This window comes from Vombatus ursinus, unplaced genomic scaffold (genome assembly GCF_900497805.2).
Source record: "Vombatus ursinus unplaced genomic scaffold, bare-nosed wombat genome assembly UNPS02014816.1, whole genome shotgun sequence".
NCBI classification, from domain to species: domain Eukaryota; kingdom Metazoa; phylum Chordata; class Mammalia; order Diprotodontia; family Vombatidae; genus Vombatus; species Vombatus ursinus.
This window is the reverse complement of record NW_020954594.1, coordinates 1,612,210-1,629,063: the sequence shown is the minus strand read 5'-3', so window position 1 is coordinate 1,629,063 and position 16,854 is coordinate 1,612,210. Positions and strand designations below refer to the sequence as shown.

Genomic DNA, 16,854 nt, shown 5'->3' with positions numbered 1-16,854 from the left:
GATTTTTGTAGCTCTTGCATACTCATTTCTGTTCACAATTCCTTAAAAGCAGGTTTGCTGGGGACAAGAAGGCTAATCAGTGAGGCTGAACAACATTTTCATAAGAGATTCAAGTTATAAATTGGGAATATAAGTTCTGACTAGGAGTATTCTGAATTTTAACTTTAAAAAAAATCGACAAGAAGGAAGTTTATCCATTTCTTCTCATTTTCCAGAAATGCATATCAAGCACTGGGAAAAAAGTAGGGCTTTAGGGACTTTGAAAATTAATTCAGTGCATTTCTAGGTCATGGAATTGATTTAAATAAAGCCCACAACAATGATAATCCAGAGTTATTGTAGTTTAGTCTTCAAGTTCAACAAACTTTTATTCTGTTTCAACTGTACACAAAGAACTCTTAGACTTTGGGAAGATACAAGATTTAGGATAGTAAAACTGCCTTCATGAAGCTTATATAAAAGAATTTGCTGCCTGGGGATCTAAGAATAGAAAAAAAAATCCACAGGCTAAACAAAATCACAATTAGCCAGTTAGATTTGATTCAATGGGTATTTATTAAGTACCTACACTAGGCACTGGGGAGAAAACGGCAAAAATGAAACCATTTCTGCCCTCATGGAGCTTCCATACTATAGGGGAAATATGAGTGTACACAGATAAATGAATGTACAGTGTTCTGATAAGAAGAGAATACCAACAACCAGAGAGTCAAAGAAAGCTTCACTGAGGAAGTGGTACCTTGAGCTGAGCTTTGAAAAAGAGAGGATTCTGAGCAGCAGAATAAAAGGAGAGAATAACATGCCCCACACTTTCCCATAGTTAAGAATAACAATAGTTCATATTTCTTTGGCACTTGAAGGTTTGTGAAGTGCTTTCTCTACTACAGTCCTGTGAGGTAAGGGGTGTATCACTACCCTCATTGCAGATGGAGATCTTGAGGTTCATAAAGAATGAATGACTTGCCTGTGGTCACATAATTAATGGGGGTGAGACTCTAGACTTGAATCCTAGACTTTTTATTCCATTTCTGGTGTTTATTCCCCTCCTCCCACACTGCTTCTCTGCCCATGTGTTTCTTTCTTCTGGAATAACCATCTCCTTCTATTGAAATACTATCCCTTTTTTAAGGACTAATTGGAAACCCAGTTCTTCCATGAAAATTTCCCTAATAACTCCCTCTTCCAAACTTCTATAGCACTGTACTATGGCACTTACCACAAGCTGTCTAGTACCATAATTATTTTTGCACAGCTCCAATCTCCCCAACTTTATAGTAAACTCATAGAGGGTAGGAATCAAATACTCTCACACTTCTTTGTCTCCTAAGATGCCTAGTGTAGTGCTCGACAAGTAGCAGACATGCAATTAATACTTAATAAATGTTCACTGAATTAATGAATAATTATAGAATGAATAATAATAATAATAATAATGATAGAATGAATAATAATAATAATAATGACAGAACAGCCAGGTGGCCCAGTAAATAGAGATTTAGGCTTAGAATCAGGAAGTCCTGAGGTCAAATTTGACTTCAGACCCTTACTGTGTGACCTTGGGCAAATCTCTAACCTCTGCCTATCTCAGGTTCCTCAACTGTCAAATGGAGATAATAATAGCACTCACTTCTCAGAGTTGTGAGGATCAAATGAGATAACATTTATAAAGCACTTTGCAAACCTTAAAGTGCTAAATAAATGTTAGCTATTATTATTATTAATGTTGAACCAACCAGCTAGAGGGATCCCCTTCTCCCCAATTCTTTCCTATGCATTTATCACATTCTAAGTTGTATTCTAGCAATTTAATTATATGTGCCTTATCCCCATAATCTCTTTGAAGATAGTTTTCTTTTTCATCTTCATACCCACCAGTGCCTAGCATAGCAACCTGAATATAGTAAATATATAACTGTTTATTGAATTAATTTGTTGAATGAACTCTATTACAAAAGGGTAAGTCCACTTAGAAGATCTTCCTTAGTTAAAAAAAAATCAAAGTGAAAATAGATTTAGAGCTTAAAAGGGATCATAGAGGACATAGGATCAAAAAGTAATAGATTTCAAGGTCAAAGGGACCCTAGAAGTCATTGAGTCCAACCCCCTCTTATTACAGATTAGAGAACTGAAGCCCAGAGACGTCAGGTAAATTGACTACCACCACACAGCTAGTAAATGACTGAAGTAGAATTCAAATCCAGGGCTTCCTGACTTCAAATCCATTGCTCTTTTGCATTGTACAACACTGATATCTGATCCCCAAATAACATTTGGAACAGCTCTGGAAAAAGCAGACTGGTCTTCCTAAACATTATTATCATCAGCTTCATTACAATTAATCATCACCATAATCATAATCATTATTATTTTGCAGAGGCATCTTTGACTAATCACACAGAGACTCTCATAGTGGAGGAGGGCCAGATGCTTACTCTAAAATGTGTCATTTCTCAAGCTAAGGAGTCATCCCTCCAATGGTTATCCCCCTCTGGGTTTACCATTTTTTTTGACAAGCATCCTGGTAAGTATGCAAGATGAAAAAAATATATGTAGAAATTTTAACTTACAGAATTTTCCACTAATGAAGAATAGGCCAGTGGGTAAAGAAGTACTGAGTGAGTCATTTAAAGGGTGGGCTTTTATACCCTATCTATTGTAACATCTGAATCATCCCCCTCTGTGGCTCTCTGTATACTAACCTACTAACAGGAAGTCTGAAATGGAAACCCCACCAGAATGATTTGTGAAGGGGGCCCAACTTACAAAGTACATTTTTTACCACCATCAGCTTTCACTTTCTGACCTTCTGCAACTTGAAATGTTTGGCTTAATGTTGAATAACAGATAAAAGATTTACTTTGGGGCAGAGGTATACTGGCAAATGTTTAACAAACAGCTCTTGGAGGGGAAATGTATGGATCCACAACATTTAATCTGTACTGTTAACATTTTATCCATCACTTTCTTAAGTCTAGACAATCAACAAAACAATAAAACAACCCCTGATTTATAGCTTTGCTTATTTCTGAGGTGCAAATACTCACATTGAAAATTGAACAGTCATTTCTCCTAAAGCCACAAGAGCTGGCTCATTCTACCCCTGCTTTGATGGCCTTCATTTCTCCTGGAAATGTGTATCTTTGACCTCTAAGAGGAATAAGATCCTTTGTTTTCCTAACCTAATTAAAAGAAAAGTTCTTGTGTAAAAATCCTATCACAAAACTAGTTCCTTATTTATCTTATCGTGTTTTTGTTTATCATGAAGATAAGATGATTAACAAGCTGTCAATATATATTTCATTCCATGGGAAAGAAACCCCTCTATGCATTTCTCTGTCTTTACTCAATGAATCATGGTAGCTCTACATCCAAAAGGAACTATTCAATGTTTTCCCAGTTCATTCCCCTGCATTAATTTCACTTAACTAGGAACATAAATCTGCTGAGACATGTAGAAGAGACAAGACAGTTGACTGGAAAGAATGCTAGATTTGGAGTTAAAGGACCTGGGTTCAAGTGCTATCCTGCTAATTGATGTATAAACATCTATTAAGAATGTACCATGTGGCAGGCACTGTGCTAGGCACTGGGAATACAAATACAAAGAGTAAAAATAGTCCCTGCTTTCAAGGATTTTACATTCTAATTGGGGAGAGACTAAGTACACATAGAAGTGTATATGGAACAAATATAGATAAATAAAAGTGCAGGGGAGGGGCAGCTAGGTGGTGCAGCGGATAGAGCACTGGCCCTGGAGTCAGGAGTACCTGAGTTCAAATCCGGCCTCAGACACTTAACAGTTACTTGCTGTGTGACCCTGGGCAAGTCACTTAACCCCAATTGCCTCATTAAAAAAAGTACAGGGGAGAGGATGGGGTACAGGGGATAAGAAAAGGCATTGAGTAGAAGGCAGTGCTTGAGCTGGGCCTTGCAGGAAGAGAGGAATGCTATGAGACAGTGGTAAGGAGGATGTGAGTACAAGGCATGTGGAATTGTCAGTGCTATTTACTTCCTGTGTTACCTGGAGCAAGTCACTTCTATCTGGATCTGAGGTCTTACATCTGTAAAATGAGGGGGACTGGACAAGATGATCTCTAAGGTCCCTTCAGAATCTATGAGGATCTAAGGACACTGACCTATTTTGAAACACTCAGACCCTAACATGGAATAAGCTGCAGTATAAGGATTTCACAGTATCTTGTGTTCCTCCAGCATTTCCAGAACTGTAGCAGATACTTTACTTTGGAATCTTTAGACTTACTACCTCTGTGACCTTAGGCAAAATCATATACGGCCTCCTTGGGCTCAGTTTCCACATTTGTAAAATGAAGGGGTTGAACTAAGTGGCCTCCCTGCTCTGTTTGAATGTGTGATCCTGGGATGCCAATGCTAAAGGACCCTCTTAGGTTGAATCATCTGTGGGGCAGAAAAGGAAGAGAACCCATTGAGTGCCCTCTAAGATTCTTGCATTACCTGCCAATTACTTAGGGTCAGACACTGACAGCATAAAAGCCAATTAAAACCATTTTAGGATGGCTTAATGTGATCAGCCAGACAAAGCCATTAGAAGAAAGAGGAATGGGGCATGATCTCCTTTCCTTAATTTTTATGTTTGCCTTATCTTTACATAATTTTTTCTTTTCTTAATAGTATTTTTTTCCCAATTACATGTGAAGATAGTTTTCAACATTCATTTTTTAATAAGATTTTGAGTTCCAAATTTTCCCCCCTCCCTCCGTCCCATCCCTTCACTCCAAGACAGCAAGCAATCTAATATAGGTTATATGTGTGCAATCATGGAAACATATTTCCACATTAGTCATGTTGTGAAAGAAGAAACAGAGCAAAAGGGAAAAGCCACCAAAAAAAAAACCCAAAACCCAATAACAAAGAAAGTGAAAACAGTTTGCTTCAATCAGCATTCAGACTCCATAATTCTTTCTCTGGATGTGGATAGCATTTTGGAATCTTTACAGAATTTTTTCAAATGGTTCTTTACCTCATTAGAATCTAATAAATCAGCAAAGCTACAGTTTGAGCCCATGTCCTGTTATTCTAAGTCAGTCAATAATCATTTATTAAGTGCATTCTATGTGCCAGACACTGTGCTAAGCACTGGGAATACAAATAAAAGCAAAAAGAAAGGCAATGCCTGCCTTCTAGGAGTTTATGTTCTAATAGAGGGAAACAATACATAAAAGGAAGCTGAAAAGTGTGAGGAGAGAGGGAAGATACCCTTCAGGGCCATAGTGGAGAAAGACTGGGGCAATAGGAGCACAGCCCAGAGAGGAATAAAGGAGTAAATGTGCCTAGCCTGGAGAAATGACTTAAAATGAAGGTTCTCTGAGGAACTAACCAATCAGACAAATGAGAAGGCCAGGGGTGGAATGAATTGCTAGATGAAATCCAAAATTCTTGTCATTGCCTTGTTAATGTCTTGTCCACAACCTTCTCTTCATTCTATTCTATCATGGTACCAACTGAAAAACACACCAAAGCATTTCAGAAGCTTTTGTCCCTCCCTCTTTCATCTGCCTCAAAATGACCGAATTCATTCATTTCAATTCACCCCTGAGACACACTATAACTTCCTGACTTGAGATTATGGTGCCAGTCAAGCATGCACTTTGGTTCAAAACACTTGCTTTTGGTTTTAACTGTCAGAGGGGTTGCCTCCTTGCTCCTTGTTGAATGCTGAAGTCCTAAGTCTAAATCCTTTAGACGCTGTTAAGTATTGATGACAAAACAATAGCACATAGATAAAACAATGGAATCTAGGGGGGCTTTTCTTCCCACTAGTCATCTCTATTACAATGATACAGTTTAAACTGAATCAGATTCAAAGAGGAATCATAGGAGGGAATATATTATAATATAATCCAGTCTTTCTCCAGTTCTTCTCTAACCCATGACCAAAACAGAACCCTTATGCCAGTTTTCTTACCAATCTATCAACAGAATCATTTTAGATCTCAGCTAAACATAAAAATATCTACCACTTCTTAAATATCAATGCAGAAGCAACTTTATTCTGTAGCAGGAAATCCGGCTATTAACACTAGCATCTAAAATCAGCTAAATGAAAAGAAATGACATTTTGTCCTTTAAATTGTATGTGTGAAACCCCCACAAAAACCCCTCTTCTTTGATTTAATCATTTCCTAAGCTGATTTAGGGTCATCCAATCATCAAATTTTTCCTATACAATAGTTCTTTTTCTTTTGCAGCTTTAAAAAATCGAAAATACCAACTACTACATCACTCCAATGATCAGCTTACCATCAGCGTATTGAATGTAACTCTTCAGGATGAAGGCATATACAAATGCTTATATTATAGCAAACCAGTGAGAACCAAGGAAGTGAATGTGATTGTACTGGGTATGTATTATAATGGCAAATAAACTACCTGGCTTTCTTTAAGACTTCTCAAATCCCATCCTCTGCAGGAGAATTTTCCTGGTTTCCCCAGCTCTTTTCTGAGATTACTTTCCATCTACTCTGTATTAATCTAGTTATTTTCATATTATCTCCCATGAGGTTATGAGCTCCTTGAAGGAAAGAACTGTTTTTTATCCATAGCACTTAGCATGGTCCAGCACTTAAGCTTCACTGATGGGAGTGCTGAGATTGCAAGCTCCTGGATTATAATATGCCCTCCAAGACTGGTTTGATTCAGTAATCATAATGCTTTCTCTCCAATGTAATAAGTACTTAATAAAAGTCTGTTGACTGATTGACATGGTCCACAGGCATAAATTATTATTTGAATTCAAGCTACAAAAAATCTTGTTTTCAACCAAGAAATATTTTCTGTTTATCTCACCTTATAATCACCATCATCTACAGCAAGGGTCAACAACCTATGGCATGTGTGCTAAAGGTAGTAAGAAAATAACTATTTGTTCATTTGTTCAACAAATGCTTATGCAATGCACTAGGTAGGTGTATTGGTAGGTCCTATGAAAAATTCAAGGAAAGAATAAGGCATGGTCCCTGTCCTCAGAGGTTTATGGTTTAATGTGGGACATAAGATCTTTACAGACATATTTCATGCTGTCTTGAATTATAATTAAATGTCATAGACAGTATTAATGAAGTATTATTAATGTTCAGAGGAGAGAGATATTGCTTCCAGCTGGTGTGGCTGGTGAGGACTTCATGGAAGTACCATTTTAACTGGGCCTAGAAGGATGGATAGGTTTTGGTGGGAAAGAAAAATTCATGCTTGAGTTAGTAAAAGTAGTTTAGTTGGCTGATAATGTTTCAGGTATGAGCCCTTCTCATTTTTAAAAGATATCTTTTAAAAATGGAAAATGTCCAGAGAAAGTAAATAAATGAAGACTTTATACTGTTACCTCTGAAAGGTTGACTTTTGGTCTGCAGAACAAAAATTCAATAAAGCCCAACTGCTTAATGATAAAGTTATACAATTAGCAATTACATTGCTATTCAAAGAAGGATCTAAGGTTTGGGGAGATAGAGAGAAGAAAAATGGCTCCTGGGTGTTTCTGAAAACACACAGAAGAGTGGGATGGAATGCAAATAAAGAAGGAAGGGACCAAGATGTAACAATATAGTGTTTCTGGAGCAAGAATGTAGTGTTTTAATGGCAATAGGAGTGGGGAGATCACTGAATTATAGTTACATATGGAAGGAACTTTAAAGAACATCTATTATAACCCCTTCATTTTACAGATGAGGAAACTGAGGTTCAGTGACTTGCCCAGGGTCACACAGATAGTCGGTAGCAGAGATCTGGTCAATGAAATTTAGTCATATACCAATTAGTCAGAAACTGACCAGCTACTATGGAACAAGAAACAGAACAGGAAATAAAGATTGCCTGGCCCATTAAAAAGTCCAACACTTACTTAAGCTTCACTGATGGGAGTGCTGAGATTGCAAGCTCCTGGATTATAATATACCCTCCAAGACTGGTTTGATTTAGTAATCATAATGCTTTCTTTCCAATTTCCTCAATAATTTTTGTCTAGCAACTCCTTCCAAGCCAACACTGGAAGCATCAACCATCAACACTCCCAATGGGAAAGAGGTACTACTAAAATGTTTCACAAAAGGAAGCAAACCCCCTCCACAGATAACCTGGCTTTTGAGCAATGGCATTGAACTTTATGGTAAGTATGAAAAATGCTTCCCAATTCCTAGCTTTCCTTACTCCATAAATTTCCATTAATTTCAATAGCAAAGTATTTGGAAATGTTTTGGCACCCTCTAGTGGCAGAGAAAAAACAAGGCAATACAAAATAATTTGCCAATTTGTCAGATGCATTCATTGAATAAATTAGAAGGAATATTAAATATTATCTAGTCTAACCCTTACATTTGGCATAAGCTGAGACTCGGAGAGATGACTAAGGTCACATAAATGATAAGGAACAAAGCCAAAATTAAAATCTAGGTACTCTAATTCCAAATTAGCACTCTTTCTAATCAGCTGATATTATGTCTTAATCTTTTAAGTATTATTAGCAGATTCTGGGGATATTAATCATTAAAAACAAGCTAAAAACATAAAATGTACTGTCTAAGATAACTCAGCAACATTTGACCCATTATCTTAAAATAAAAGGAATTAAACAGCTAACCCTTTACAAAATGCTTGAACATTTTCAGAGATAATAAAAATAGATTTGATTTAATGTTCACAAAGCAGATATGATTTTAGTTCTACATAATGTAAAGAGCAATACCACCAAAAGGCATGAAAAAATGTTCTATTAACAAAGTAATTATATTATGGCAGTCACTGAATTATAGAATCTTGAGTTGAAAGGAACCTTATCTATTCTTTAATGCAACCTCCTACCCCATGCAGAATTCCCCTGTAGAATGTCCCTTATGTATGATCATCCAGCCTCTTCTTGAGCATGGACATCTCATTATTTCATAAGGCAGAACACTCTGAAGTTCCATAATATATTGAGCTGAAGAATGAGGATTGAAAAAAAAGATCACTAGATTCGGCAATTAAGAGATCACTGGTAACTTTGGAAAGAATATTTTCAGCTGAATAGTGAGGTCAGATAGCAGCTTATTCCCGTTTTCGATAATTCTAAATGTAAGCTTTTCCTGACATCATGACTATATCTGTCTCTTTGCCCATTTCTTCTGGTTCTGTCCCCTAGGGCCAAGTAGAAAAAGTCTAATCCCTTTACAGAGTTCTAAGCATTTAAAGACAACTATCATTTCTTCTCAGAGCCTTCTTTTCTACAAGAAAATCAACCCTAATTCCTCCAAAGTAAATCTTCATGTGTCACAGACATGAGACCATTCACAATTCTGATTGTCCCCCTCTGGATGCTATCCAGCTTGTCAATGTATTTTCTAAAATGTGGTTAGCAGGACTGAAATAATATACCAGATGTGGTCTGACCAAGTCAGAATAAAAAGGGATTCTCACTTCCTCATTACTAGAACCTATACCTCTTTCAATACCGACTAAGATCAAAATATCCTTCTTTTGCGGTGGGAGGTCGGGGGGAGGGTGGTGCTGTCATAAAACACTGTCGACCCAAATTGAGTTTTCATTTCACCAAAATCCTGAGATATTTTTCAAATGAAATGTCCTCTAGCCACACCTTCCCTATCTTATACTCATGAGTATGGGAAATCAGTTTCTTGAACCCAAGTATAAAACTTTTTATCTGTCCCTATTAGATTTTATCTTACTAGGGTTTATCCAAGTTTTCTACTTGGTCAAGATCATTTGGGAGGATACTGACCTTTACATCCAGTACATTATCCTAGCCTTGTGTCATCTGAAAATCAGATGTTAAAATTTCCCTTCTCATCTATGCCTTCTGACTTCCCTGGCTTCCTTTAAGTCCCAACTAAAATCTCATCTTCAATTGGAAACCTTTTGTTTATTATTTCCTATTCATCCTTGTTTGGCATATATTTGTTTGTATGTTTTCTCCCCCATTAGATTGTAAGTTCTTTGAGGGCAGGGCCTATTTTTTGCTTCTTTTAAATATCCCCAGTGCTTAGCACAGTTTCTGGCACATAATAGGCTTCATAAATATTGATTGATTAATAAGGATGCAATCTATTTCTTTATCCAAATCTTGGATAAAAATGTTAAGTGGCATAGGCCCAAGTAAAGACTGAAGGCACTTCACTGGACCTCTCTCTCCAAATCTTTACAACTTCTGCCTTCTGGAAAATAAAATGTCAAAAAAGAAAAGCAATTTCAAGAATTTATTAGTTTCTCAGAATTTGATATGTAAAAATAACAAGGAGATAATTGCTTAATAATTATTTGTAGGCTATGATCAGATAATCCGTACATCTCAACTATTATTATTTGTAAATATTTAGGTAATAAGCTTTTGTTCTATTTTGCTTCTGTAGATACAATCTATATTAACTCCTCTGTCTTCCCCATTCACAATAGTAATTCACTATCTTTGATCAATAATGCTACAAACCCAAAATAGATAGGGCATGAGCTTTAACTTGAATCTTCAGTGCTAAGAGGTTTGTGGTGATCTACCCATGCTCTTTTAAGTGGTGCTTTTGATCAATGACATCCACTTGTGAAAAGTCTGAGCTTAATTGTGCAATCTGGGAGCCTGGCTGACTGGTATCAGTGGGAACTTAACCCATAAGTTTACAAATTGGTTGCTCTGACTGACTTTACAAAAAAAAAAGTCACCACTTCAATTTCTTTGCAAATTGTCATGCAGGTGAAACTCAACATACATTTGAACAGGATGGAAAGAAGTGTAATACAACAAGCACACTTAGAATTCATGCATACGGGGAAAATGCAACAGCTAACTGCCTTGTCCGACACAAAGGCCTACAAGGGGAAAAACTGGTAGTGCCATTTCGGTTTGAAGATTTGGGTAAGAACAGTTAATTAACATTATGTATATGCATACTAACAAATGAAATGGGATGGCAAAATCTTCCAGAGTAAGATCATTTTCAGGACCCAAATTCTCTCATGATGGAGAAATTCTCTAGTTGGGTCTAGAGGATGTAACTATTTGTTGGGGAAGGGAATGGAGGAGAAAGGAAAAAAGGGAAGGAAAGAGGAGGGGAGGGAAGAAAAGGCCATCAACAGGTTAATAACTAGCACAAAAGTGCATACAAATAAATCTTTGACAATACATTTTTATCATGATTTTACATAAATTGACCTCAATTTTATTGTAGTTAAGCACATAGAAGCATCTAAATCAAGAAAGCTGTTTATTTGTACTTAGCCAGAAATAAGATGACAGCTTTAGCATTTTGCCCTTTTTAACACTTTTATGATGTGGCTGCTGTTTAGATTTGTGTGTTTGTGTATGTGTATAGGAGGAGGTGTTTCTTAATATTTGGAACTTTTGAGTTTAAACAAGTAAACAGCCAAGTAATATTTAATAAACTAGATCATGAATTTGAAAATTTGTAGGATGGCCTAGGAATCTCTTTAACATCAGATTATCTTTGAAAGCCAATTTATTGTCAAAGAAAAAAACTCCATGGAATCTTATCTATAGTCATAGATAAGATTTACATAGAACTTTACAAAGCAATTTCCTCATAATAATTATGTGAGGTAAGTGGAACTATTATTATTTCCATTGTGCAGATGAGGAAACTGAGGCTCAGAAAGGCTAGATGATGAAGATAATTAGTACCAGGACTTAGATCAGAACCCAAGTTTTCTGAAGCTAACACTAACCCAGTCTCCCACTAACCATGAGTGTCCCCCAGAGCTCTATCCTGGATTTCTCTTCTCCCTCTCTGCTATCTTGATTGTTGATCTCATCAGCTCCAATGGGTTGAATTATCATCTCCATGCAGATGATTCCCAGATCCATCCCTAAGATCCAGTCTCTTGAGCTCTAGTCTCACGTTACCATCTGTCTTTCGGACATTTCAAACTCAACGTGTCCAAAATAGAACTCGTTATCTTTCCCTCCAAACATTGATTCTTCTCCACGACATTTGGAACATCCCTATTATTGCCAAGGTCACCACATTCTCATAGTCACACAGGCTTACAACTTGATGTCTTTTGTGCTATTTGGTCTCATAGTCTAGGTAATAGCAAAGACTCAGTTTACATAAAATTGGTGCTTGGGAAGCTAGCGCAAGAATGAGCTTTATTACCCCACCGGCACGGTGAGCAGGCAAAGAAATACACACAAACACACATACTATATGGCAACATAGACAGAGATTTGACCACACAGAGCCCAGGGTCACTCACGCGAGAGAGATATGTACAATGGCAAAATATTGTTGAAAGTGCCACGCTCAGAGTGAGGTCTGAGCAGGACAGTTTTATACCTCAAAAATGGACTTGGTTGAGAATAGGTAATCAATGCCAGATATGAAAAGGGGCATTCTTAATGAGACCCAGATGTGGTATGGGGGGGGAAGAATCTCTGGGCCTCTTACTGATACTTGGGTAGGGAAGTTTCCCACTTGGGACCAGAAATTGGATAAAGGTCTACATCCATAATTAGGGATTCCCAGAAATAGGTATTGGCATATAGCCACGCAATTGACCAGAGCCTCATCCAGTCAGGAATCATTATCATTTATATATTTGACATAGGGTTAAAATGAGTCAGGACTGTAGAAAAGTACAGATTGTCTGTCAAAGCTTATATATTTATGATCCTTAAGACCATTTAGCCTAATTGACTCCACATTTGAGTCCTATCACTTATACTAAACGTCAAACAACATATTTCAAAAATCACAATCACATCATCCTCAGCTCCCCACTCTCACTCACCTCACACATTCAATCTGTTGTCAAGTTTTGTCATTTCTACCTTCAAAACCTTTTTCATGAATGTCCTTTTAACCTCACTCACACAGCCAACACTGATGAAGGCCCTCATCACCTCATGGCTAAACTATTACAATAGCCATATGGTTGGTTTTCTTGTCTCACTTCCTTACCCATTGTAATCCATCTTCCACTCAGCTGCCAAGGGATTTTTCTGAAGTACAGGTCCCACCATGTCACTCCTTTACTCAGTAAACTCTAGTTGCTCCCTATTACCACCAGGATCAAATTTAAAATCTTCTGTTTGGCTTTTAAAGCCCTTCACAACCCAGCCAGTCTTCTTACATTTTGCTCTCTTCCATATACCCTCTTTCCATTCTGTGCACCTAATGCTTCATCTCCAACTGTGCCTTTTCACTGACTGTCCCCCAGTCTTCGAATGCTTTCCCTCCTCAATTCTACCTCTTGGCTTCTTCAGGCTTCCTTCAAGACTCAGCTCAAATTCTGTCTTCTACAGGCGACCTACTCCCTTAGCCCCATGCTAGTGCCTTCCTTCTGAAATTACCTTCCATTTTTTTCTGCATATATCCTGTACGTATATATTTTTACATGTTTTTCTACTCCTTTATAATATAAGCTCCTTGAGGTCAGGGACCATGGTTTTGCCTTCCTTTGTATCCCTGGCATGTAGTGAGCACTTAATAAATACTTGTTGACTGACTGCTCTTCCCACTACACTCAGCTTCCTCTTGAATAGTAGCATAGATCATATATGTCATGTATAGAAAAGGCAGTAAATACTATAAACGTGAACTTTATGGTTCTACAGGGGTCGTCAGAAGCCCTTAGAACCTTGCATATTATTATATGTGTTATATTCTCCCAGTAAATGTGAGCTCCTAAGGACAAGGATTACTTCATTTTTCATCTTTGTATTCACAATGCCTAGCACAGTGCCTTCCTTGTACCTATAGGGGCTTAATAAATGTGTGTTGAATTGTCTGCTCGTATAATATTAATCTGACTCTTCATGCAAATTAGAACAAATAACTAACAAAATTCCTACATATAGGTAAGTAATAACAACCCCTTATTTGAAACCCTTTCATATTTTAATTGTGGGGTTGAATTGCTAACATCCCAATACTCCACACCACTCATTCGCTAATGATTATTTTCTTCTCAGACCAAGAGTAGAGTTATTTGAGTAGCTGGGTTCAAAAACCCTTAGACCCATGAAATCTGATTAAATAGTGTAAGCTTACTCAAATGTTCCTACTTTTTGATGACTCATTGTCTGCACTCCACCTCTACCTGTAAAATGTTATTTGGTAGGAGGGGATCATAGGAAGCTTACTAAAGGTAGTAAGATACTTTTTTTTTTTTAATTAAAGTGTTGAATAAGTACTTGTACATAAGGACAAAGTATAACATGAGAAAAATTAATCTTTATTTTCTAGAAATTCAACTACTACATTATGTCATTGTAGATCAATGATGCAGAGTAAAGGTTGTAAAGCAGGTTCCCGAGTGTAAGTGATCAAGATTCCATGTCTAATACATTTGGCTCTTTTGTATAGAATCCAAACTAGTACCAACAGCTGGCCTGGCACCCACCACTACAATAACTCCAAGTATCCAAAAAGGAACTTTATGTGTCATTTTTTCATTTAGCTAATAAGTCCATGTTGGTGTGTCAAAAGAGTTCTAGTAATTCTTTTTAAAATACTGCTTTTGAATTTACTAATTGATCATTATATTTTATTTTTATCAAATAAGGATTTCCCCTCCCTCATCAAGACATAAACATGAATAGAGGGGGCTGTAATACCTTGAAGTAAGGATGAGTCTAAGAAAGGAAAGTAAATAACATTCAGCCTTTCTTATTACAGGAGGTAGTATGTAGCATAGCTTTTTAAGGGTGATTAAGTGAAAAAGATTGAGGAGTATGTTTAAAATAATTCCTTACCTAACTTAAGTACCCAAGCCACCTTGACTTCTCATAAATTACATGAGTATGTACTAGACTGCAACCCCTACAGGGGTAGGGTTAGAGTGTAATCCAAACTTTATACCTCCTTTAATGCCTAGCAAAACACTCTCTGTGTAGTAAATATTCACCTAATATCAGATGAATGCATGTTGAATATATGGGATATAAATAATTTAGTTATTACCCATGCTGAAAATGAAACTGAACAGAAGCATCTAAGCTGACTCTGTAAATTAAAAGAATTATTTATGGCAATCTGGAAGACTTAAGAGGTTAAGAAAGCATTGCTTTCTATATGCCTTCTTCTAAAAAGGAACTTAGGCTTAAAAGAAAGATTTTAAAGCAATACTACGCACCCAGAGAGGCAAAGTCACAGAGAGAACAGAGAGATGGCTTTGAAGATGTTAAGGCCTGGGTTCAAGTCCCATATTTGATACATCCTGGTTGGATGATCCTGGCAAGTCACTTACTTAACCTTTCAGACAGCTCTCTTAAGAGTATGGTTGAAGAGATGGCACTGACCTACATTAGTAAAGGGAGTTCCTCTCCTGGGAGTTCTCTATACCAATGAAATCACATGTCTAGTCCCTATCCCTATAATATTATATGCACCTAAAACGTAATCTATTTAAGTCCTTACTATTTGAGAATAATCACTTATAAATTTAAAAAATATATATTCATATATATCTAGATCTGTTATACATAATGAATATGTGATTTGCATCCTTGTACATATATATATATATATATATATATTTACACACACACACACACACACACACACACACACACCTCATATACTTTGCTTGTTGCCTGGACCTATGATTTCAATGGAATAGGGAGCTCCCTAGTCTGGAATCTCTTTGAAACTTATAGTTTTAGAGAGTTGACTGGGGCATTGAGAAGTTAAATGACTTGCCCAGGGTCACACAGCTAGTATGGGTTGTAGGTAGGACTTGAATCTAGGTCTTCCTATCTCCAAGGCTAGCTGTCTAGTCACTATGCCATTCTGCCTCTTAAACAGTAGCAATCCTAAATACATACATTTACCTTATGAGTGCATCTAGATTGACCAGCAGGTCAACAGATAGGCCAAAAAATAGGATGCAAAGTAGAAATCAATTGATCAATGAACATTTTTTCTTTTTTTTTGTATTTTCTTTTAAGTATTTTATTTTTTAAATTTTTCACCAGTTACATGTAAAAACAATTTCAATATTTGTTTTTAAAACTTTGAGTTCCAAATTCAATGAACATTTATTAAATATCTATATGTGCCAGACACTGTGCTAAGTTCTGGGAATACAAAAAGAGGTAAAAGCCAGTCCCTGCCCTCAAGGAGCTTACAATCTAATGGGAGAGACAAAAACTGGTGCAAGTCCCTTAAAGCATGTAGTTCTAGGGCTTTTGTAAAATAAACAGACAAGAATCAAACTCATTCTGGAATTTCTTCCAGACACGATATGGAAAAAGTCAATCTCTGTATTTTTAGATTTTGGTTTTTTTTTTTCCCCTTTAATTCTAACAGGTCCAGATTCAGATTCAGATAGTATGGAGCACAGCACATCGTCCTTTCAGTCCTCTCAGTATCCCACTCTACCTGGTAAGTCCTTAAGCTGGCAGGCCTTAAAAAGGTAGATTTTATTCCTGAGATGCCTGCTTCAACTCTAATTTTTGTGTCTTTCTGATATTTAAACTTTTTAAAATTTTGGTTGAAAAATTCCAATGCTTACCATATATGACTCTAGAACCATGATGTTCTGGAATATCTCTACTTTCATTATGCACTCCCAGCATAATGGGCTCTGGGATACAACAGTTCCTTGTCAGTTCAATTCCCCCTTTTATTACTTAAAGACATGCAAAATTTGCTAAGACATGAAAGTCAAATGTATTCAGCATTCAAAATCTCTTTTGAAGGTTTGCATAGCATTTACATAGCCAGACCTGTACTGCTTTTGAGGCAGGGTCTTCTATCCACTATGCTACACCATGTGTGATGCCATTCTATCTAGGTTTATCTACATGATAATAGATTTTAAATGATTCTCCTCCTCCTTCTTCTTCTTCTTCTTCTTCTTCTTCTTCTTCTTCTTCTT

At 36.8% G+C, this 16,854-nt stretch overlaps 1 protein-coding gene across 1 annotated transcript in view; it reads left to right on the top strand.

The window, feature by feature from the left end:
- CRTAM (cytotoxic and regulatory T cell molecule) overlaps positions 1-16,854 on the top strand; it is a 38,204-nt gene that overhangs the window by 8,876 nt on the left and 12,474 nt on the right. The window contains exons 2-6 of the mRNA XM_027835687.1: positions 2,375-2,521; positions 6,228-6,380; positions 7,997-8,137; positions 10,709-10,870; positions 16,284-16,358. Of these exons, the coding sequence (XP_027691488.1) occupies positions 2,375-2,521; positions 6,228-6,380; positions 7,997-8,137; positions 10,709-10,870; positions 16,284-16,358 (678 nt within the window). The remainder of the gene's footprint in view (positions 1-2,374; positions 2,522-6,227; positions 6,381-7,996; positions 8,138-10,708; positions 10,871-16,283; positions 16,359-16,854) is intronic.